This window comes from Gadus macrocephalus, chromosome 13, assembly GCF_031168955.1.
Source record: "Gadus macrocephalus chromosome 13, ASM3116895v1".
Classification (NCBI taxonomy): Eukaryota; Metazoa; Chordata; class Actinopteri; order Gadiformes; family Gadidae; genus Gadus; species Gadus macrocephalus.
The window spans coordinates 11,327,975-11,349,776 of NC_082394.1; the positions used below are offsets into that span (position 1 = coordinate 11,327,975).

The 21,802-nt window shown below is 42.3% G+C and overlaps 2 protein-coding genes across 5 annotated transcripts; both read left to right on the forward strand.

The window, feature by feature from the left end:
* Positions 1-1,287: 1,287 nt before the first annotated feature.
* Positions 1,288-9,070, forward strand: kbtbd8 (kelch repeat and BTB (POZ) domain containing 8). Its single transcript, XM_060068589.1, has 5 exons — positions 1,288-1,382; positions 3,731-3,938; positions 4,129-4,435; positions 4,574-5,393; positions 5,768-9,070. The coding sequence occupies exons 1-5, from the start codon at positions 1,367-1,369 to the stop codon at positions 6,229-6,231; spliced, it is 1,815 nt and encodes a 604-aa protein (XP_059924572.1). The 5' UTR covers positions 1,288-1,366; the 3' UTR covers positions 6,232-9,070.
* Positions 9,071-9,194: 124 nt separating this feature from the next.
* Positions 9,195-19,152, forward strand: LOC132470238 (monocarboxylate transporter 2-like). Of its 4 annotated transcripts, none has more exons than XM_060068591.1 (5): positions 9,195-9,627; positions 10,441-10,666; positions 11,922-12,065; positions 13,941-14,750; positions 17,531-19,152. In XM_060068591.1, exons 2-5 carry the CDS (start codon positions 10,450-10,452, stop codon positions 17,890-17,892), a joined length of 1,533 nt encoding a protein of 510 aa, XP_059924574.1. In that variant the 5' UTR covers positions 9,195-9,627; positions 10,441-10,449; the 3' UTR covers positions 17,893-19,152. The 4 variants fall into 4 exon arrangements, with proteins under 4 accessions (XP_059924574.1, XP_059924573.1, XP_059924576.1 ...); XM_060068590.1 differs by having other exon boundaries at positions 10,446-10,666; XM_060068593.1 differs by lacking the exon at positions 9,195-9,627 and adding an exon at positions 9,628-9,827 and having other exon boundaries at positions 10,446-10,666.
* The last annotated feature ends 2,650 nt before the right edge of the window (positions 19,153-21,802 follow it).

The window sequence follows — 21,802 nt, forward strand, 5'->3', positions numbered from 1 at the left end:
ATCAAAACAGGACAAAAAAAAAAAAAAAGAATTGACGCCGTTAAAATTGGTTTGCGTTAACGCCGTTAATAACGCGTTTAACTGACAGCTCTAATTCGTACTTATTGGTGCAGTTCCTTTACTCGTATTCTCCAAATCTGAATTGTTGTTAGTAAGAGGCTGGATGGCAGCAGATGAGAGGGTAAGGGATCAAACAGAAATACATTTTAGAAGCAATGCTGTGGGCTGTGAGCGTTAAATGTCATTTTCTTTGAGGTTAATGTTGGTAAAAATATAATTTGGAGGGGGAGGAATCTTCCTCGTAGATTCAGCATCAAGCATCATTTGACTACGCTTTTTGTAAATGTTGAAATAAAGTCCATATGGTCAAGCTGGGAGAATGTTGGATTGTAGTGACTTTCCCGGGAGGATATAATTTAAAACGGAGATTAAATGTTTTACTCTGTAAAATGTGTTTACTAAGTAACACATGTCCCTTGTGGCCACAGCTCGGGGAGGCAATTTGTCTTCAGTTATGAGCCAAGTGATGGAAAACCACATTTTACACCAGTGCTAACCCTAACCCAGTTTATATGCAACCTAGTTCATCAAAAATATGTAACACAGACTAAGGCTTGTTGTAATGCCTATCCCAATTAAATTATGTTTCACTGTTAATGAAAAGTTGAACTTCAACTAAAGAACTGTTTGAATCATAACAATAATAATAATACATTTCTTATTTTTAAATAGGGACAGTGCACATTAATGAACATTGATGTTTAAACATCTTTGTAAACATGCCGGATTATAGCAGAGCTGCTAATTTGCATCCGTAGTCCCTAGTTATTATTATGAATGACAGGGAAGTACATTTGTTCACATACAAGTGTGTTAATGTCAATGATTTATTTAACAACTTTATATGGATGCTCTGGAATGCAGGAATAATTATATATTCCTTTCATGGAACTGGAAATTCCTTGATGAAGCCTCTGCTGGGCAGTTGGAGACCCCTGGGCCAAAAGGTCATGTGGATTTGAATCACCCTTGCTTATAATGGGATGTATAAATAAATAGGATTTATATGCACAAACACAAAACTACATAGGAACTACTACATAGAATGTAAAATATAAAATAGGGTTTTAACTCCCTCTGTTAATTTACTGTAATTGGGGATCATTTCGCTATTATTTCCAAACCTCGGTCCCCACCACCGGGCGTTCTCGTAAAACGCTTTCCCATGTCAACAGTTCTCAATTTCAGACCAGAAGGCATTTAATTGGCTGCTGCACTCCTTCCTATCTCGCTATTGGATGGCGCTGTTTCCGGGGCTCTGTAGGTTGACGTTTCTCGGTCTGCCTTGAGAGACAGACCGGGGAGAATGGCTGCCAGTGGAGGTTTGTTACAATTCGTTGTTTTTGTTGAGAAGTTCGACTGAAATGGCACATTCTAAAGTTACACATGTTTTGTTAATCGATATTTGACCATGGTATCTGTACTCTGGTCGAGCGACAGTTCCCCAGGTAGCAGTGTTATCGTGAAAAGAAGTGCAGCTCCAGAGTCTATTTAACAGTGTGGGGTAGAGTCAGCCCGGCTATGTGGCTAATGTTAGCTATCTGCCTTTAGCCACCGCTTAGCTCATGACCACAGCTGAGTGTGTAAACACGTTCACAGAAGCGACGTGTTGATTCGGGTTACACAAGTTGGATGGGGGAAAATGGGTCAAGAATGACAACTACATCTCTGCTGAGCCCTGGAACGTCCGCTTTATCTCAAGCCTTGGAGGATCTCGACTTGTTTTCACGTTGTTCGGCATCATGTTTTGGGGACTAGCTAGTCCAGGGTATCTTTGCAGCTAGCCTCATGCTGCCAGCTATACATCTGGGGGGGGGGGGGGGGGTGTCATATGTCGTCAATTGATAGTTGGTGAAAGAATGACTGACTGGTATTCCAATGGCTTGGGCTACATATGTCCACGTTGACAAATGGACGCGTGTGGCCCAGTTGTGTATAGTGTGAATGGATAGGAGGAACGCTGACTGGCTGAAGGGATCCCTTTAACTCCCTTGCTAACGGCTGAGCTAAGCTGCCAGCCGGTTATATTGTACACTTGTTAGCCTGCTAGCGACCACATAGCGAGACGTTAGCCAAGTTTCTTACCTACCCGAGACCCTTTGTTCTGTCAAGTATTGGCTCTCCATAGATTTCTAGCGTTAGCAACGAGACATCCGACACTTAAGTTGCTAGCCTCAAACAAAAACAGGAAATTGTACAACCACAAAAGTAAGGTGGTGATAATGTATCCCGGTCAAGGCTCTCAAGTAGGCTCGCAATTAAAACTCCTTTAATGAGTTAGACTGTTCCTTTGGAATAGCGACGCGTATCGCCGTTCTGCCTTCCCTAGGGTTTATTTTTTTCTCATTTGTTGCCTACTTTATTTACCGTCACAATATTCTCGGATACGTTTAACAACAAAAAAGCGTCACTATGCTGATCGTTACATGAACTAATGGAGATAAACACGCCCGTGAGTGGAATTGAATATAGCCACGTGAGGTGGTGTGTGGCTTTAACAACTTCACTTCAACAAAATACAACGAATTTAGTTTGATTTTCCGTTTCGCACAGTCATATGTATTTTTTGCAAGTTGGAAGATTATTTTTGTATTTGTAAAAATAAGTATACTTTTCACAATGAAAAGGGGAGAGGGGTAAGATGAGACATTTTGACTCATGTTGTCCTCTAGGCAATGAAGAATAAGACGGAACTGAAATGAAACATCTACCTTGATTTCCGGATGTCCCCTGTCAATCAAATTGATGACATAGCATCTATGACATAGGTCTGTGAAAATATGACTTCTCAAAAAGTGGTGTTGTGGCTCAACTTGACCCAGCGTAGGGGTAAATTGAGCCATCTGGGGGGAAAATGACAAATTAGCTTTTTCGAGTTGATTGTGTTTTCCTTTTCCGAACAGTCATATCTTTGCTTAAGGTAACTACACAATATAAAACCTGCCAATATTTCTGTATTTTGCTACTTCTCTGATGGATTTTCAGCCTTCATATCAGTGGCTACTCTCTTAATCATATTTCTCTCTTTCTTTGCATTATAGCTTTTCTACAATGTTTAAAATATGACAAACCAAATTAGTTGTGTTTACATTGAAATACCACTTTCTAAGCTTAACTTCAGTGCATCATGGTGGTGTAAGTTGAAGGACTGGCTCAACTTACCCCACAGCATGTGGTTCACTTTGCCCCACTGCCACGATTTTGGAAAATATTGCCTAGTTTAACAATTCAGGCTCATCTTTAGCTAAATTATTCCCATGGTTTTATAGCTTGGCAAATCACCAACGTGTATGACATATTTTTACGCGTGAATAATTTTTTTTTTTACATAGCAGTCATTATGCCTGAATTGTTAAAAACTTGCTTTAACAGGCAATAAACTGTTTATTGTGGAAAAAAAACATACATGCAACTTTACCGTGTGCCTCTCTCCATCACAGCCGAATAAACATTATGGGTGCTTCCTTAATTGATGTTCAAATGACAACAAATGTGTACACATAACAAATGTGTTTGTGTGCACCTACATAAAATATGTGATATCTGTCATTCAAACCCCTAAATTGGGTCATTGTGCTGTTCTCACACAACATAAAAACTCACACAACATATTGGAATGGTCTCTGCCATCTGTAATCCTATTCTGATTATCCTGCATTTTTTTCTTCAGAGGTAGGGAAGCTGTTACAAGTTCAAAATGGAACTCCTCTAAGCACCAACTACAACGGGGTAGATGCTGTCCACGCCTGTACCATTCTTCAGCAGCTCAAGTCCTTGTACGATGAAGCTCAGCTGACTGACATCGTTGTAGAAGTGGACCATGGGCAGACATTCTCCTGTCATCGAAATGTCCTTGCTGCCATCAGCCCATATTTTAGGTATGAAGTGTTAACTTTTTTTTCATATTTTGTAAGAATGATCTGTTGGCTGATCTAAAACAATACAGCTGAGCTTAAAGTGCTTTATATTTTCTATTCTTGGTGGAAATTTGCCTGTGTGTTGTGGGGTGTGTGTGGTCTCTGGTCTCTGGAGAAGGTAGAATCCTAACATGTCTCCTCTGACCACCAGGTCCATGTTCACCAGTGGCCTTACAGAGTGCAACCAGCCTGAAGTCAGGATCGTAGGAGTGGAATCTGAATCCATGAACCTAGTCTTGGATTACGCCTACACGTCAAGGGTGACACTTTCGGAGTCCAATGTCCAGGCCCTGTTCACAGCAGCCAGCATCTTCCAAATCCCTGCCCTGCAGGACCTTTCTGCCCAGTTCATGATCAGCCGCCTAGACCCACAGAACTGTATCGGGGTCTACATGTTTGCTGATGCCTATGGCCACCAAGAGCTGAGGGAGCGTTCGCAAGATTACATCCGCAAGAAGGTCAGTTGTGATGATGAACCTAAATTGCATATTCTATTTACATATTTACAAAATTGAAGATCTGGACTAGTGCTCAAGGTATGATGGATTCCTCCACAGTATGGTGATTTGTCTTTTGTTTCTGTGTTGTTGTTGTAGTTTGTATGCGTGTCGTGGGAGCAGGAGTTCCTCCAGATGACGAAGGAGCAGCTCGTCAGCATCCTCAACAACGATGACCTGAACGTGGAGAAGGAGGAGCACGTATACGAGAGCATAGTACGATGGCTGGAGCACGACCGGCCAGGCCGCGAGGGCAGCCTCGCGGAGGTGTTCTCCCAGTGCATCCGTCTGCCCTTGCTGGACGAGGCCTTCCTCAGCCGCATACCTGCCCCCTTTGCCAGTGCCCTCTCCCTTTCCAAGGACCCCGCCGAGGCCAAAACCGGCCTCAACGGCACCAATGGTTGCTCCCAGCGCCTGGGCATGACGGCCTCGGAGATGGTCATCTGCTTTGATGCTGCACACAAACACTCAGGAAAGAAGCAGACCGTGCCTTGCCTGGACACGGCCACTGGCCGAGTGTTCAAGCTCTGCAAGCCCCCTAATGACTTCCGAGAGGTGGGCATACTGGTGTCCTCGGAGAACGACATCTTCATTGCAGGAGGCTACCGGCCTAGCAACAGTGAGGTGTCCATCGACCACCGTGCCGAGAGTGACTTCTGGCAATACGAGCACGCAGGGAATAGATGGCTTCCACGAGCGCCTCTGCTGCGGGCTAGGATTGGCTGCAGGCTGGTGCACTGCTGCGGGAAGCTCTATGCACTTGGGGGCCGCGTTTATGAAGGCGATGGGAGGAATGCATTAAAGTCCGTGGAGTGCTACGACGCCAGAGACAACTGCTGGTCAGCAGTCAGCCCCATGCCAGTGGCCATGGAGTTCCACAGTGCTGTGGAGTACAAGGATCGTATCTACATTCTCCAAGGTGAGTACATACGAGGACATTGTTTTTTTTACAACCAATACATGATAAAGAGTATTGATTCATATTACTATTTTCATGACTATTCTATAAAGTGCTATAAATCCACAGGTTTTAATGTATTAAACAAGAGCCTCACTTTCTTGACAGTGTGTTGATGGCACTCGGCACGGCAACCGTAATATTTAATTGTCACTTGCTCATACGATTAACCTGTAAATGTTCTTAAATGAATAAATTAACAAGATTTGAACTCACCATGATGTTCCATTAGACATATCCAATATACAAAAATAACAATGTGGTAACGCATCACTCTGGTAAGGGAATATAAAAAATGGTATAAAATATAACTGACATTTGTTTCCTATCGATAGGCGAGTATTTCTTCTGCTTCGACCCCCGTAAGGACTACTGGGGCCAACTGTCTCCAATGGTTGTCTCGAGGAGTCAGGGTCTGGCTGCCTTACATAAGAACTGCATCTACTACATTGCTGGCATCTGCAGGAACCACCAGCGCACCTTCACGGTAGAGGTCTACGACATAGAGCAGAACACGTGGAGCCGGAAGAGAGACCTGCCTTTCGACCAAGCCACCAGCCCCTACATCAAGGCCATGCTGCTCCAGGGCAAGCTGCACCTGTTTGTGCGAGCCACGCAGGTCATGGTGGAGGAGCACGTGTTCCGCACCAGCCGCAAGAACTCGCTTTACCAGTACGACGACGAGGCCGACCTATGGACCAAAGTCTACGAGACTCCGGATCGCCTGTGGGACCTTGGCCGCCATTTTGAATGCGTGGTCGCTAAACTTTACCCTCAGTGTCTACAGAAAGTGCTCTGAGGCATCCCTCTGGACACGTGTTGGGACCCCAATCTTGGAAGGCAGACGGAGTGTTTGGGCCCTGCCTGCCTTGTGCCTGGTGCTACCTTGGTTCTTTGCACCACAGGGACTGTTGTCAGTTGAGTTGATCAGGAAGGGGTGCTTTTAAAGATTGCAGTATTTAGTTTTTTTCTCTTCAGAATGCACCAACCACCAACACTGATGCTTGTTTTGCAAAATCGTACAATGAATCGTAAGTGCAATTATGTTTGCTTGTTCTTGAGCCTTGTTGTTCCATTTTATATGGAGGCATATAATTTTACACATGATACGCATGCTGTTTTTTTGGGGGGGTTTTCGTTCGCTAAAACGTCCCTCAGAGTGTGGATGCTAGGTGTCACCATAAAGTCAAAATCTATATCTAAATGATTCTACATATTTTATTCATACGGGTAAGATGAGCACTGGCTCATGATTCGATCACTAGCTCAGATAGATGTTTCTTTTGGGGGGGTCTTTAATGCTAAGCTAAATCTCGGCAACCATTTTGTCAAGTTTTCAGTTGAATTGTTGTGATTTAGTATGCTTGAAGCACGTCACTTTTTGACACCAATTGTATCCTCACCAATCCGGGTGTTGGGAACCAACACAGGTTTGAGCTGTCTGATATTTAACTGCATGGAGGATGGAGGTGCTTCCTCCCTTAGGTGAGCGTCTTGTTTGTGTCATATGACAACTGAATAGTGAAAGTGAATAGTTCAAATATTTCTTCTCCACATTGGAGAAATAAATAAAGTCCAACTTGGGGCAAATACTAAGTTCAGAACGCCTAGCAGGTTTACCTCAGCAAGTACACAAATCTGGCAAATGGATAAGGCCAATTTATTATGTTTGCCAAAGTGTAAGACGCTTGGTTAAATGTTGATCTGTCAAGTTTTTTTTTTTTGTCTTTTCTCCCTCGTGAATGAGGTCATGTTTTCATCTAGACTTGGACATTGAAAATATATATGGTAGCAATAACTAATGTAACTATGATTAGGCTATATTAGGTTGTTTTACCTTTGTAGAAAGTGCATTATTTCATTAGAGGCCTGTCTTTTCTAGTTTAAATCATGTAGGTCTTGATATTGAGTGTGTGGGTCATATGGATGTAGACTTGAAGTGTTTCTATAATGAACAGTGCAGATCCCTAGGGGATGTCATTGTGCCTATGGGTAGATATGGGACATCAGAATCATGTACTGTCCTGATCCAGAGGAATATCTGTCTTACTTGACATTGCACTGAATCATTCTCCACCTAACTGCAAACTTTACGAAGCACCCTCGTGTGTGTGTGTGTGTGTGTGTGTGTGTGTGTGTGTGTGTGTGTGTGTGTGTGTGTGTGTGTGTGTGTGTGTGTGTGTGTGTGTGTGTGTGTGTGTGTGTGTGTGTGTGTCCCACCCACAAGTGAGTCTCGAAGAGCTGACTCATACCGAAATGTTGGTGCTGCTTTTTATGGACAATCTTGTATAAAAGTAATACAGTCATCTAATGTTCCCGGTTCAACAATGACATTTCTTCGTGCAGGTAACTGTCCATATTTGCACTACTCTGCACCCTTTTATTTTATCTAATCTTCAATGGAATTTATTTTGTCCCTCCAAATCATTTATCTACATTCAAGATGTTGGATTCAACCCCTTTTTGACTGGAGATTAAAACAAGAGTTCAATTCAGATGGCGCTATCTCCAAGTGACCTGGCTTCAGAAAAACCCAGCCAATGTGGGGATTGGAGATTCCAACCATATGCCTCCGTACAGCCATGTGGTAACCAGTAACGGAACTCTCAGGATAACTATTGATACAGTACTGTATTTAAATGTTTGTTATGTGTAAAATACTGTACAATAGGTTTGCTGTACTTGCACAGTTTTGAAATGTATTTTTTTGTTTTTTTTATAACTTGAAAGATAGATGTGATTTTTGAGTTTTACCATTTTTCTTTGGTAATGTTAGAGTAATTTTGTGTTGTAAAAAAATAACATTTATTTAGATTTTTCTTTGTTTTTAGTATAGTTTTAATTGTAACATATCATTCAAATCAAGCATTACAGATGGATAGTTATAACAGTTTCACCACACCAGTCATTTTCATGCAACGAGCTAAGAATCAATCATTGTGCTTTCTGTGTCAGTGGGTTGAGATACCCAGCTCCTTTCTGGTTGTCAATATGCATATGGTGCTATACCGTTGAACTCTTCCTGCATTTTTTGTTTGTGAATAGTGTCTGATTACAGCTGTGGCCTGGTTCTTCCATACCTTTTGAACTTCCTTTTTAAGCAATTGAGCTCATGCCAATTAGGCCTTTCTTTCTCTAGCCAACCAATCCACTTAGCTATAGCAAACTTTCATGGCAGAAGGGTGTGTACCCACTGAATCCTATGTCGTGAGATTAACCACATTTATGTTGGATTTAAATACACTATCGAGTCAGTTTCATGTGAGTGAACGATGGCATGGACAGTGTTTAGTTTATTTGTTCACAGGCGTTGCTTTATGGAACTGACTCAATAGTTAATTTTCTGAGTCCAACCATTATTCCCCCCGTTCGGTGACTCTTGTGTAAAGGGTCAGTTAGTGTTAGGAGTTGACAGTGCTTGCCCTGCTATTCCCTACCGCACACTAGAAAGAGCAATAGGCATTTCTATGTTGTCCAGTCCAGAATTTGCCTCCACAGCTGTAATCGGATGACATCGGGCATTTTGTCACTATTTGCTGGTTTGTTATTGGGGTTTCGGGGGATATAGGGGTGGTTGAGCTTAACTGTGAAATTCACATTGCACATACTTTTGAGAATAAAACCATGAGAACAAAGAACTTTCATTTTTATAAGAAATGTTATTATTTGAAACCAATGTTGCCTACAAGGAGGAACTGAATGACCAAATAAATTCATAGTTACTATTAAATGATGAAATACAAAACGGAACAGCAATGTAATGTAAAAAAAAAACGGATCGAACGGTGCGTCAGTAACTTTGAATCTCCATAACCTTCTAAAAAGCACCATTTGAGAAAAAGCTTGGCGAGTGCCAGTGCCACACCAGATGTTCACCCCAAAGCAAAACTCATGGGAGATGTCTAGGCCATTATTCTCATACCTCGTTTAGGAAGAATATAAGTCGACCCTTTAACATATCGTCAGCCTCACTCTTCAATATCATCAACCTTTTTCCAACATTCTAACCCCGAACATCATAGACGAGCGATCCGTGCTCAAGCATTTGTTCAACAGACATGAACCTAAGGACTCTCGGACCCGGCCGCACGCTACAATTTACATCGTCAATACAACACGTGACCAGATTCCAGCTTGAGCGGCGGATTACTTTCGTGCACAACAAAACAACGAGGTTTTTTTTCTAACCCGAAAGGTAGGATGCTTTTTCTGAAACATTATGATGTGTATTCTTGTCTAATACATACGTGATATGTTCCGGACAATACGTTTAACTTTGAACAGCCTGCATCAGATTGGCCACGTGTAGAGAATAACTTTGTCTTGGGGAAGTGACCCACTTTACTACACTTCCCCAAAACCGCTGCCTCGTGACTCAACCCTGGGGTTTTGCAGGTATTCCCTACTTGTTTCGGGGGTCCCGGAAGGAAGGGGTTGAGTTGTTGTCTGATGGCTTTATGTTAAAGCGATAGTTAGAATTGAGGAATTACCAGTGAACGTTTGCGGTAGCATACACAGCTGTTCCATCCGTTTTTAGCAAGAAGTCAATGGTTTTATTTACTTTCGATTAGTAGTAGGCCTACTAACGGACGACAGTGATACAATCACCATTTCGTTGAACATGTTATACCTCATATATGAGGTATAACATGTTCAACGAAATGGTGATTGTAACGTGGAACTTATTACTAACTTATTACGTATAACGTTTAGCATTAAAAGCATGTATGCTTTTAATGCTAAACTTTATACGTAATAAGTTCCACGTAACACAAATATCCGGTAATTTCATGAACAATTTGATAAGATGTTATCGTAGTATACTACCCGAGACTTGGGCCAGGAAGGGCAGAATGGACTATTTTTTTGGTATTATCAAAAAATTTGGTATTATATTTTGTTATTATTATTACAAGACAAAGCGAACATCGCACACATCCATTCTCATTCGTTTTGTCATTCAATGTGAAATGAATCTCTGTAATTATCTCTGGTTTCTTTGACCCAGTACAGGAACATGCCCCAATCACCAACTGCTAAATTGGCCCACACCCCTCCGGATGGGGGCTGGGGGTGGATGGTGGTTTCCGGGTCCTTTATTTCAATTGGCTTCTCCTACTCGTTCTCCAAAGCCCTCACTGTATTCTTCAAAGACATCCAACAAGATTTTGACGTCAGCTACAGCGAAATTGCATGGGTCGCCTCCATCATGCTTGCTACCATGTACGCTGGCGGTAAGTTGTAAAAAAAAAAAGGGACACTCGTAATCAATTATTTGAGTAAGTTAACGAGGGGTTAAATGGAAGGAAAATGTGGCTTGCATGTGATTCTCACATGTCTTTAGTTAAGTTAAATTACGTTATTTTCTTCTTTGCACTGCTTTGTTATTTGTTGTTCTTTCTGCCCTTCAGTCTTGTGTTTTATGTTAGCCTATATTTTATGTTAAGTGTCATGAAACATTTATGCCAACATTTGCATAGTTTACTGGTGATTGTTTATAAAGTAGTAAACACGCATGGCATCATGAATTATATTTTATATAATATTTTTTTGACGTTGCATGTCATGTTGATTGAGACCATGTGAGCAATTGTCAGAAGCATTCTGTTACAGCAAAACAAAACATAAAATACCCACTTAAAATCAAGGCTGCCTCTCTCACTGGGTGCTCTTCCTTTCAAAAGTGTTTTTCATGGACCTTGAAGGAATTCATTAGATGATACAAATTAACTACCAAGCCAAGATCTTGCAGAGGCTCTGAGGGTGAACTCATCTGTGACCGCCTGCAAGGGGTAGAGGAGAACACGGGGTGCCTGACTCACCCATGGTGAACCGCAGAGAAAGACCCAGCTAGTGAAATATCCCCCTTCCATAGTGTCTGAGACACATGGCTTCATCATATTGTCCTTGGGAGAGCTTCAGCAATGTCACCCAGAGGAGGAGACAGGGGGAATACATCAGTGGGAAGGTTCAGCACATTGGGGTCTGCCGCCATGGTCCCAATGGGAGGGACATGACAGCCATTCCAAAGAACCTCTGACTCAAGGCACCAGAGTGATAAAGTTATAATAGAAGTGGAAGGGGTGGGCCGTTTGTGGGATGCTTGCCTATTGTGCTACAGTCACAGTTTGATCTATGAGGCAGTGTGAGGTCAATGCCTCTGTTTAAATGTATGACCACATGCATTTACACTTATTAATTTTGAGCAGACAAGGCTTACCGTCGTCTTGGTTGCCTGCAAGTTAATGATGTACAAATATGCCCTATTACATTAGGTCCTACAAATGAGTAAGGCATTAAACATGGAGTTTGTTTAACTGTGGCTGCGGCTGCTCTTGAACATGGAAATAAGCATTTTTGCCTTGTGTCAACTGATTAGATTGGTGCTTTAGTTGGAAATATGTGCTTGAGAGCTGGTTTCTCCCCTCTGCTCGTATAAATGCTTTGTACATGTGTGCATATATTTTCTGTTTCCTGTCCTGTTGGCAGGACCCTTGAGCGGTATGCTGGTGAACCGTTTCGGGAGTCGCCCAGTAACCATAGCGGGTGGATTAATGTGTGGGCTGTCGATGGTGGCTGCCTCTTTTGGAAATTCCATCATCAGCCTCTACATTTGCATTGGTCTAATTGGAGGTATGTTCTCAATTAATGTATGTTGGTATGTAAATAATTGGCACATTGGTTGTTAAAGAGATTCCATCTGTGTGCAACAGAGTCTGCATTCATAGCCGACTAGAATGAATGGATTTAGTAGCTGTAGATGCTCTAACTTGGGAAGCTTCGAATGTGAATTTTTTTTTTTTTTCAAGCATAGCAGTGAGTGACCATGTAAAATAGGACTCTGTGCACTGTTAAACAAAAGAAGAAAAAATTAATATCCTTTACTTTATGAATGCTGCAATTTTCTTATTTCACATCCAAGTACCATACAATAAATACTGTATTAAGTAACCTGGTAAGGAATATTTACTATGCACTAGTTACTACTAATGGTAAATCATTCATTCATACACACTACCAGACGCAAAAGCACAATGTGTGCAGATTGTTGAAAATACATATCTCCAGCCCTAACATTTACAACGATAACTAATGATCCTGTATAGTACCAACTGCTACCACATGTATTTAAAAAGCAAGAACTAAACCAATGTTTTTCAATGAAACTAAAAATGAAGCAGTCTCACCAAAGTCCCTAGTTTAGTGCAGCCCCCTGTCCCCCCTCATGTGGCTTGTCATCCTTCCCACGGGTTGGACTTGGCCCTCCTGGGGGATGAAGATCCCATGTCCTCGGAGGCGCTGTGGGGAGGCCAAGTTTGGGTTTTCTCCCCCGACTGTGCTGCCATGCTGTCAGTCCCGGCCCAGGGCATCTGTCCTGGTTCACGGGCCGCGGCCAGAGCACCAAGGGGACTAGCGTTTAGAACCGCTAATTAAGAGTGAACTGTCCCTTATCCCCCCATAGAGCGTGGCCCTCTGTACTTTTACCTCTGAGCTCCCATCATGCCCTTAACCTGGGGGAATGGGGGGAGGGGGGTCCCTGTCACACTGTGAGGCTCATTACCCTTCCAAGGCCATGTTGTAGGGGTTCAGTAGGACAACTGGCACTCAAATAGGCCTGAGCAACCGCCCTAGTGCAGACCTGAGCAACGGCTTTTTGTTCATCTCTTGAAGATGCGTCAAATGACTTTCTTCATTTGATTGAGCTTTTTGTGCCTTGTGGACAAGTCAGTGAAAAGAGAGCTGAAAGTGGGTTGAAGAATAGAGGGAAAGGCAGGTTCGATCCCATACATGAGGTTGAACCTGCGGGGTTATCGCCCTCGCGGGTTAAACCACAGAGCAGCAACAGCATTAGCCTAAAAATCATTATTTTGTTGAGGAAGTTGGGTTTGGTTTCTTTGATTTTTATGTAAATTAAACATTATGCCCTGAATTTAGTTCAGACTAACATTGTCGAATGTGATTGAAAATTTGCTTCTAATGTTAAGTGTAACCTTCTCCTTTCATGGTGATTTTCTTTTAGGTATTACTTTTAATGAAGCTCCCTCAAAATATTAATTCGATCAATAAGTTCACTTTCTCTACCATTTCAATTATTTGAATATTTTCCCAGAAAATGACAAGCACATACTTTTCATCAATTTAATTGTATGCAGTAGAGCTCAGACAAATGACCCGTTTTATCCTAGCAAAATATCATTTTAATGTCTCACAAAGATGATCCTTAACATCCAAATAGCTGTCTAAAAGTCTGCTCTGCTAGATTTAAAAACGGAAAGTTTACGATATTTCCGATTCATGCTAGTTCTATCTTTTGTTGATATATTTCAGTGGAAATTGTGTGTACTTATTTTACGATTGAGATATCCACTTTCTGGGATGGGAGGCATGTGTTGAGTAAAGAAACAGTTGTCTAAAATGTATTGGATAACTGCTTTACAATTCTCAAGTCCATGAAAGTTTTAGCTCACAATCAGGACTTTTCTCTCTTTTAAAACTGTTTTCATACAGGTCTCGGACTCTCCCTCAACCTAAACGCCTCTCTGACCATCATCAGCAAGTACTTCCTGGTGAGACGGCCTTTAGCCAACGGTCTGGCCATGACGGGGAGTCCTGTGTTCCTGTGTTTCCTAGCCCCTCTTAACCAGTACTTCCTTTCCAACTTTGGTTGGAGGGGCAGCTTCCTCATCCTGGGCGCTCTGATGCTCCACTGCTGCGTGGCCGGGGCCCTGATGAGGCCCCTCCCCTCGGCCCCCGTCCCACCCGTGGAGAACGGCTCTCCGAAAGGCCCAGAGGCAGGGACCCAAGGAACCAAGCTGAAATCAAACTGTTGGAGCCGTGTTAAGATCGTGGACTTATCCCTCTTCAGAGACCCAGGCTTCGTCATCTACCTCATCGGGAACTCCATGTTCTTCTTCGGGGCGTACGCGCCCATTGTCTTCCTGTCCTCCTACGCCGTCAGCCAGGGCGTGGACGAGTTCTCGGCCGCCACGCTGCTCTCCATCATGGGCTTCGTGGACATGTTCACCCGGCCCGGCACGGGGCTGTTGGCCAACACCAAGTGGATCAGGCCCCGCATCCAGTACTTCCTGAGCTTCGCCATGGTCTTCAACGGGACGTGCCATCTCCTGTGCCCTCTGGCCACTAGTTACCCCAGCCTGGTGGTCTACGCGGCCTTCTTCGGCATCGGCTTCGGCATGGTGTTTGCTCTGATATTTGAGTGCTTGATGGATATCATGGGACCCCTGCGCTTCCCCAAGGCGATTGGGCTGGTCACCATCATAGAATGCTGTCCCATGCTTCTCGGACCGCCGACCGCAGGTGAGACATGCAGTGAACACTACACTACACCACAAGTCAAGAGGCAGGCATTCCTTGCTATCTAGATTTTACACATTTAAAATAATATGTTTACAACAGCGGGAGTTTCAGTTCTATCATTAGTGTGAAAAATGTGTAATAAAATTCAGAAACAAGCATACAATCACTGATAAATGTAGAAAGACACCGGGGTGGATCAGGCTGTGGTGTATGATCGGATTGTCATTCTTTCATTCTCTGTCTGCTTGGCTGTCTGTCACAACGTGCTCGCAGCCCTAGTAGGGAGCTCGACTGCTGTCGATCCAGGGTGTCATTACTGTGAGATATTCCCTGTAGACTTGTATTATCATCTGCGAGCAACCTGGGCTGCAGAAAAAGTAGTAATTGGGCATGGCTTTTTACCACTTCATTTTTCATAAACATGGCTTGGGCTATCAGTGTGTGCACACTTGACCATTAGATCGCCACAAAAATGATGGAAGATAACCTTTAACATAATTTAGAATGACAATAAACTATCAACAACTGAAGGCATGGAAACAGATATTTTTTACTTGTTCTGTGTAATGAGCAGTTGCTATACTCTGTTGGGAAAAGTCCCAACATCTTGACTACCATGTGATAACATTGCTCTTGAGTAAGGGCGGACTTCACTCTGAAAACAAAAACAATACCATACACCTTGACATCGTATCAGCTAACACAAATGTCAACTCTAAAGTTCACTTGGTAGGACTCATTTCACTGTGTTCCTGACAAATGGACTGAGGAAGTTGGTGTATGAAACGCATTCCACCGTATGCACCCACGTCTTGGCAGATTTATCCATGTCCTCTACTTCAGCCTTTCTCCATGTGATTTAATGAGGTGAAAACTTATACGGCCTAAAGCTCTGTCTGCTGCTCATTTAATGGGGTAAATAAAAGGCCAACCGAGATTCGCCTCCAGAGGGCACAATCTTCACGTCGGTCTCTCACCAGACTGCCATCCCTGTCTCTTCACGTCTTTCCCTCCCGCCCCGCCCCCCCCCCCCCACCCCCTACTCCTCTCTCCCACTGCAAATGCAAGGGTCACCCCAATTAGTGGAAAGCAAGTTAATTGTTTGTAATTAGCCTTTTGCTTTGGGTGTTTAATGATGTTCTCAGTTGTGACTCCAGCTATTGAATTCCTTTTACCTGGACCGTAATTAGGCTGCAATTTTTTTTTACGATATACAGTATACATAAAAATAATGAGTTGACTCGTGCCAGATGGATTTAATTACCGTTTGGCCAATCAAGGGTGGTCTTAATGAGGGTGATGGTCATCAGCGTGCTCACTAGATGAACGCCATCAATCAGGTAACAGCAGCCTGTTTTGAGGAGACTGATCCATGGGCAAACTGACTCTGTTTGTGTCACACACCACACAGCTCACACACATCAAAACAAGGTCCAGTATGTGAAGAATTAAGCTTTGAAAAACTAGATTACGGAGATTAATTCAAACTTCCAGGCAGCATCTGTTCTGGACATGTTAACATGCATAGAAATGTAATTGATTGTGCGACGTTCCTTCACACCGTTAGATACATGTTTCAGGACTGTAGCCAAAGTCAAAGACAAATGGAGAACAGATATGACACCATTATTACAACATTATATCTGAATCTCTTGAACTGAACTTCCCATTTGGCACCGAATACAATTCAAAATATCAATCGTATTTTTAAGTACTGAATATTTTGGACCCAAACACATCTCTGATCTGCCTGCGTATCATGAGCCCACTAGCTCTCGGGTCATCAGGGACCCATCTGCTCACTGATGACTGGGTTTGAACCAAGCACGGGGGATAAGCTTTTAGTTTTGATCACAGATCTGGAACAAACTTCCAGAACATTCTCACCCCCCAGAACCTGCCTTTACACTTTACTTTAAATCAGAAAATCTCTGTTTGCAGCAGGTTTTAATTACAAATGTATGTCTGCACTACATTTATCCTCTTGCTATTTTATTGTTGTTATGTTCTTTTATGAATGTCCTTTTAAGGTTTTTCCACGTAATTTCTTCTTTTGTAAAGCGCTATGAATGGCCTTGTGTTTGAATGGTGCTATAGAAATTTAGGGTGGGGTTGCAAGCAACAAAAAGGCGCAGAGACAAATTACGAAATTACTTGCCTGTCGGGGAGCAAGCGGGTTCCCTTTTGCTATTTTTATTAAGGACTGGAGACTTAAATCTGATCTTAACCACATTTGTCACCTCTCTGCCGACTTAGGCTAGAAATGTAGTGTTATTAGAATTGGCCCCTCTCCTGATTCGTTCTAGTCTCAGCCGGCCAAATTGCCTTCCCAGAGATGCCGGTTCACTGATGGTCGTGGAGGTGGGGTGGGGAGCGGGTGTAGTAATGGCTATCATTTTCACTGAGGCTCTTTCTGAAAGCCGAGGTTTGAAAAGCATGTTGAAAGCTTTTGTTCTTATCCACACATTACGGCACAGAACCTATGTTCTGTGCAAGGAAATGTCTCCTTAGCACCCTACCTTTCATAGGGAGGTTATGACTTATACTATTTACATCATTCTTGTTGCATACACCTGCAAACATCTTCATGACAAATTCCCTGCATGGTATCTTGGATGTATGTAATCCAGTGTAATAGGGACCTCGTCATACCTAGCTAGCTCTGTGTTGCCCAGCTCCTGCTGTCCCCAGCTGGACTATATACTATTGTTTGGTTACACCTTGAAGCTAGTGGAAGGGGTTACTAGCTAGCTAACAATCAAAATGTCTTCTGTCCTCAGGGGCTCTGGTAGACCACTATGGTGACCACAGGTATCTCTTCATCATGTGCGGAGCGGTGATTTTGACCGGCGGGCTCTTCCTCTTCGTCATGAACGTGTACAACTACCACCGGATAGACAAGAAGGGGAAGGCCAAGGACCAGGAGCTGCAAGGGGACGACGTCCCGCAGCAGGAACGGGCCTTGGAGCACATGCCCGAGGAGGGTCCCCAGGCCCCTGGGCCAGGGGGGGATGAGACGGGGCCTGGGGCCACGGAGGAAGATGGAGCCATGGGGGAAGATGGAGCCATGGGGGATCATGTCAGGAGAAGTGCTGATAACTCGAGGAAGAGGAGCCAAGAGTTTCATGATATTACTATTTAGTTACATGAGGTCTCTTTTTAGTTAACTTCTACATGTCTATGTAGAAGTTGTGGCCAGAGTTTTTTTGTTTTTTGCAGTATTTTTATTTTACTTTTTATAAGTAAGAACGATGCATTGTTGTGTGTTGGTGTACTTTACTTGAAACATACATTCTGTTTTGCAATGATTTTTGATTTTTTTTTTTTTTTTTGATGGATTGCTGCACAATTTGCCCAATTTACAAGTAATGTGTGATTGAAGGTTGCATTTAAATTGTTCCTTAGACTTCAATGAATATTTACAGCAGCGGTTCAGGTCTAAATGACATAAGGTGAATGGATGATAAGTTGCTTCATCTGAGCAAAAGGGTCTAGGACAGATAGAACTACTGCATTGTTCCACTATTAATATTTTTTAATTAAAACAAGCATTCACCAATGAAGTGGAGACCTGTAAACCATGCTCCTGTTTTAAAATGTTTTCCGAAGTGCATTTAAGTATGTACTCTTGTTAAAGTAAAAATGTTTCAGTACCAAATTTAATCAACGGTTACTTTTGATGTAAAAGCATTTCATGTTGAATGTATGACCTTCTGAATGATTGATTTAATTTATCTTAATGAAGTTTGAAAGCATTTTATTTGCCAGGGTTCTATTTATAATAGTGAAATTCCCTTAAAATGTATTTTGACCAAAAACACAAGGTTTAATTCATTTCCCTACTCTTGACTGAGAAGGTCTTGCATGTCGAGTTTTAAATGTGTTATTGTTTACAATTGTTTACATTGATCTAATTTGACTTTGTTACAGAGCGTTTACTTACTTTACATTCCTTACTTAATGTTCCGCCCATACACTATGCCCATATGTGTTCGTTTATAGGATGCAAGGTGCTTCTGATCTGAACTGTGGTGGCAGAGCTAGTGCTGGAGTCGGGGTATACGACACACCGTCATTGAGCCAATCATACAAGACTGTATAATAATATCTCATATGTACCAACTATGCTGGTTTCCCCCCTCATGCTTCCCCTTTGACATTACCTTTCCACACACATGGTCACTTTTTTTTTCTTTTTTTTTACAGATATGGTTCTTGCTGATTTTAGGAGAGTTGGAGAGTTTATCTGGGTTATGCACTCAAATTTGAATTGATGCCAGCATATGCTACTGAAGATTTCTCACAAGATAAATATTCATCTGTTTTTTCTTTCTTTCATGTGACATTTTGTAATTTACAAATTCCTAATTTATGATAAATAATAAAGGGGATGAACCACAAACACCGATGACTGTCAACGTCTTCCATATTGCTGTTTTTCCCGCTGTACAGCTTTATGGGTGTAAAGAGCGCGACTCATTAACGGGGTCTAATTAGTTCATTACGCACAAGAGCTCTGTGTCTTGCATGCTCATGCATACTGCGAGGCGCGCCATGCATAACAATGCGTACACAGAGACCATCCTGATTGGTTGGTCCACGGCCGACCACCTCTTGTGGTCTTTCCCGTCGACGTTGCAGATTCTACCATTATGACATTCAAGAGTAAAAACAAAGTCAAGATTCGTCCAAAAGCCCTTTGCTTCGTGGTGGTGACGGCGGTATCCGTTGGCCGTGTCCAATATTTCACGTCAATTAAAAGACTTTGGGACAAACTTGAAAATGTCAGCGGACGCGTACACCTAATGAAGCGGGAACCCCGGTGTTCCGGGCCAGCGCCCCGAACCGCGTGCGGTCTCACACGTGCACTCAGCAAATCGGTGGGCCAATAAAAATGTGTTTGTGTGTGCGCACACACACACATGGCCACACGGTCCAGCACAACCTTGGCCCAGTGTGAACACACGTCCTGCGGACCAGGCAAGGTGGCGGTGTTCCCCCAGAGACGTGCCGATGGCCGCTGTGTCCAGGAATCTGTGGATGATTGTAATATGTTTTTCCCCCGTCCTGGTCTCCGGTTCACTGCAGTCCTCTGACCCCCTCCGGGACACCATGAGGTGTATGGGGTGGCATTTGTAAATGTTTCTCAAAACTGTGCTCTACTTTTTATTAGATTTAGCCCAATTTCTGGTCTCGTCTTTTTAGTTTAGTAATAACACCCCCTACAAATGGACACTTTCACATCGGTACAATGCAACCCCCTAAAAATATGTAGGCCTACATCACATTTTTACCTAAATCATGGGGAAATGGCTATAGTTAAAGTGAAGCACGTTTCAAAGGGCCACCATGGAACTGTTCTCTTTGCGTGCTGTTGCTGTGTGCCCTTGCTTATAAGCGTTCACCTGCTCTTGAAACACTTGCAGAACTCAACTCCATTCCACTTTTAAAATGTTCGTACTAGCTTGGAATCGCGCGCTACTATTAAACATTGGAAAAAAAATGTAAACTTTAAAAAAAGATTGAACTTTTTAAAATTATTTTTACTTTCTGGAGGATGGCGAAGCTGTCCGCTCATTCTCTACCACTTAAAAATAGAATGCTATCCACTGCATTTTTGGGTTAGTTTAGTTAGGGCAGAAGAGTGTGTAACAGCTGTTAAGTCCCAAGGCCCGGTTGCATCACATGTACACACGCATTATTTTTTTGTTAGACATTAGATTGCTCTAAAAAACTATATTAAGCCAATCAGTTTCCGCTGAAAAATATATCCTTTAAGCCAATCAGATCGCTCCCAAAAAAAAGGTGAATCTGGCCATCGATGAGCCCAACATGGCGTGGTACACACACTCACACTCTCACTGTTGTTTTTTATTGGTCGTCATGAAAAAAACCATAAGGGGTAGCACTGTCAATATTTATCAAATAAAACATAGGGGGTAACACTGTTGTTTTTCTTTGGTCGTCATGAAAAAAAACACAAGGGGTAACAATGTCGTTTTTGATTGGTCGCCATGAAAAAAAACATAAGGGGCAACACTCGTTTTTTATTGGTCGTCATGAAAAAAACCATAAGGGGTAACACTGTTGTTTTTATCAAATGAAAGATGAGGGGTAACACTGTCGTTTTTTATCGGTCGTCATGAAAAAAACATAAGGGGTAACACTGTCGATATTTATTAATTAAAACATAGGGGGTAACACTCGTTTTTATCAAATGAAACATGAGGGGTAACACTGTTATTTTCTATTGGTCATCATGAAAAAAACCATAAGGGGTAACACTGTTGTTTTTTATTGGTTGTCATGAAAAAAAACATAAGGGGTACCACTGATGTTTTTTATTGGTCGTCATGAAAAAAAACATAAGGGGTAACACTGTCGTTTTTTATCGGTTGTCATGAAAAAAACATAAGGGGTAACACTGTTGTTGTTTTTTTGATCGTCATGAAAAAAAACATAAGGGGTACCACTGTCGTTTTTTATTGGTCGTCATGAAAAAAAACATAAGGGGTAACACTGTCGTTTTTTATCGGTCGTCATGAAAAAAACATAAGGGGCAACACTGTCGATATTTATCAATTAAAACATAGGGGGTAACACTGTCGTTTTTATCAAATGAAACATGAGGGGTGACACTGTCGTTTTTCTTTGGTCGTCATGAAGAAAACCATAAGGTTTTCTTCATGACGACCTTATGGTTAACAGTGTTACAACAGGGGTAACACTGTTGTTTTTTATAGGTCATCAGGAAAAAAAACATAAGGGGTAACACTGTCGTTTTTTATTGGTCGTCATGAAAAAAACATAAGGGAAATAATAGAAACACACACATACATTTTAATGTCATGTATATTCTCTTTATTGATGATTGATTATTGTGTATTGTCATCAGCTCAGTGGTGCAGTGGAGTGCACTCTGCCTAACCCACTGGAGACCGTGGCTAAAATTTTCGTGGAAAACACAATATCTTTAATTTTAAACGTAATGCTATCATGTCTATATGTCATATATAACCTCAGACCTAATTATTTTACAAATCTCAGTGGGT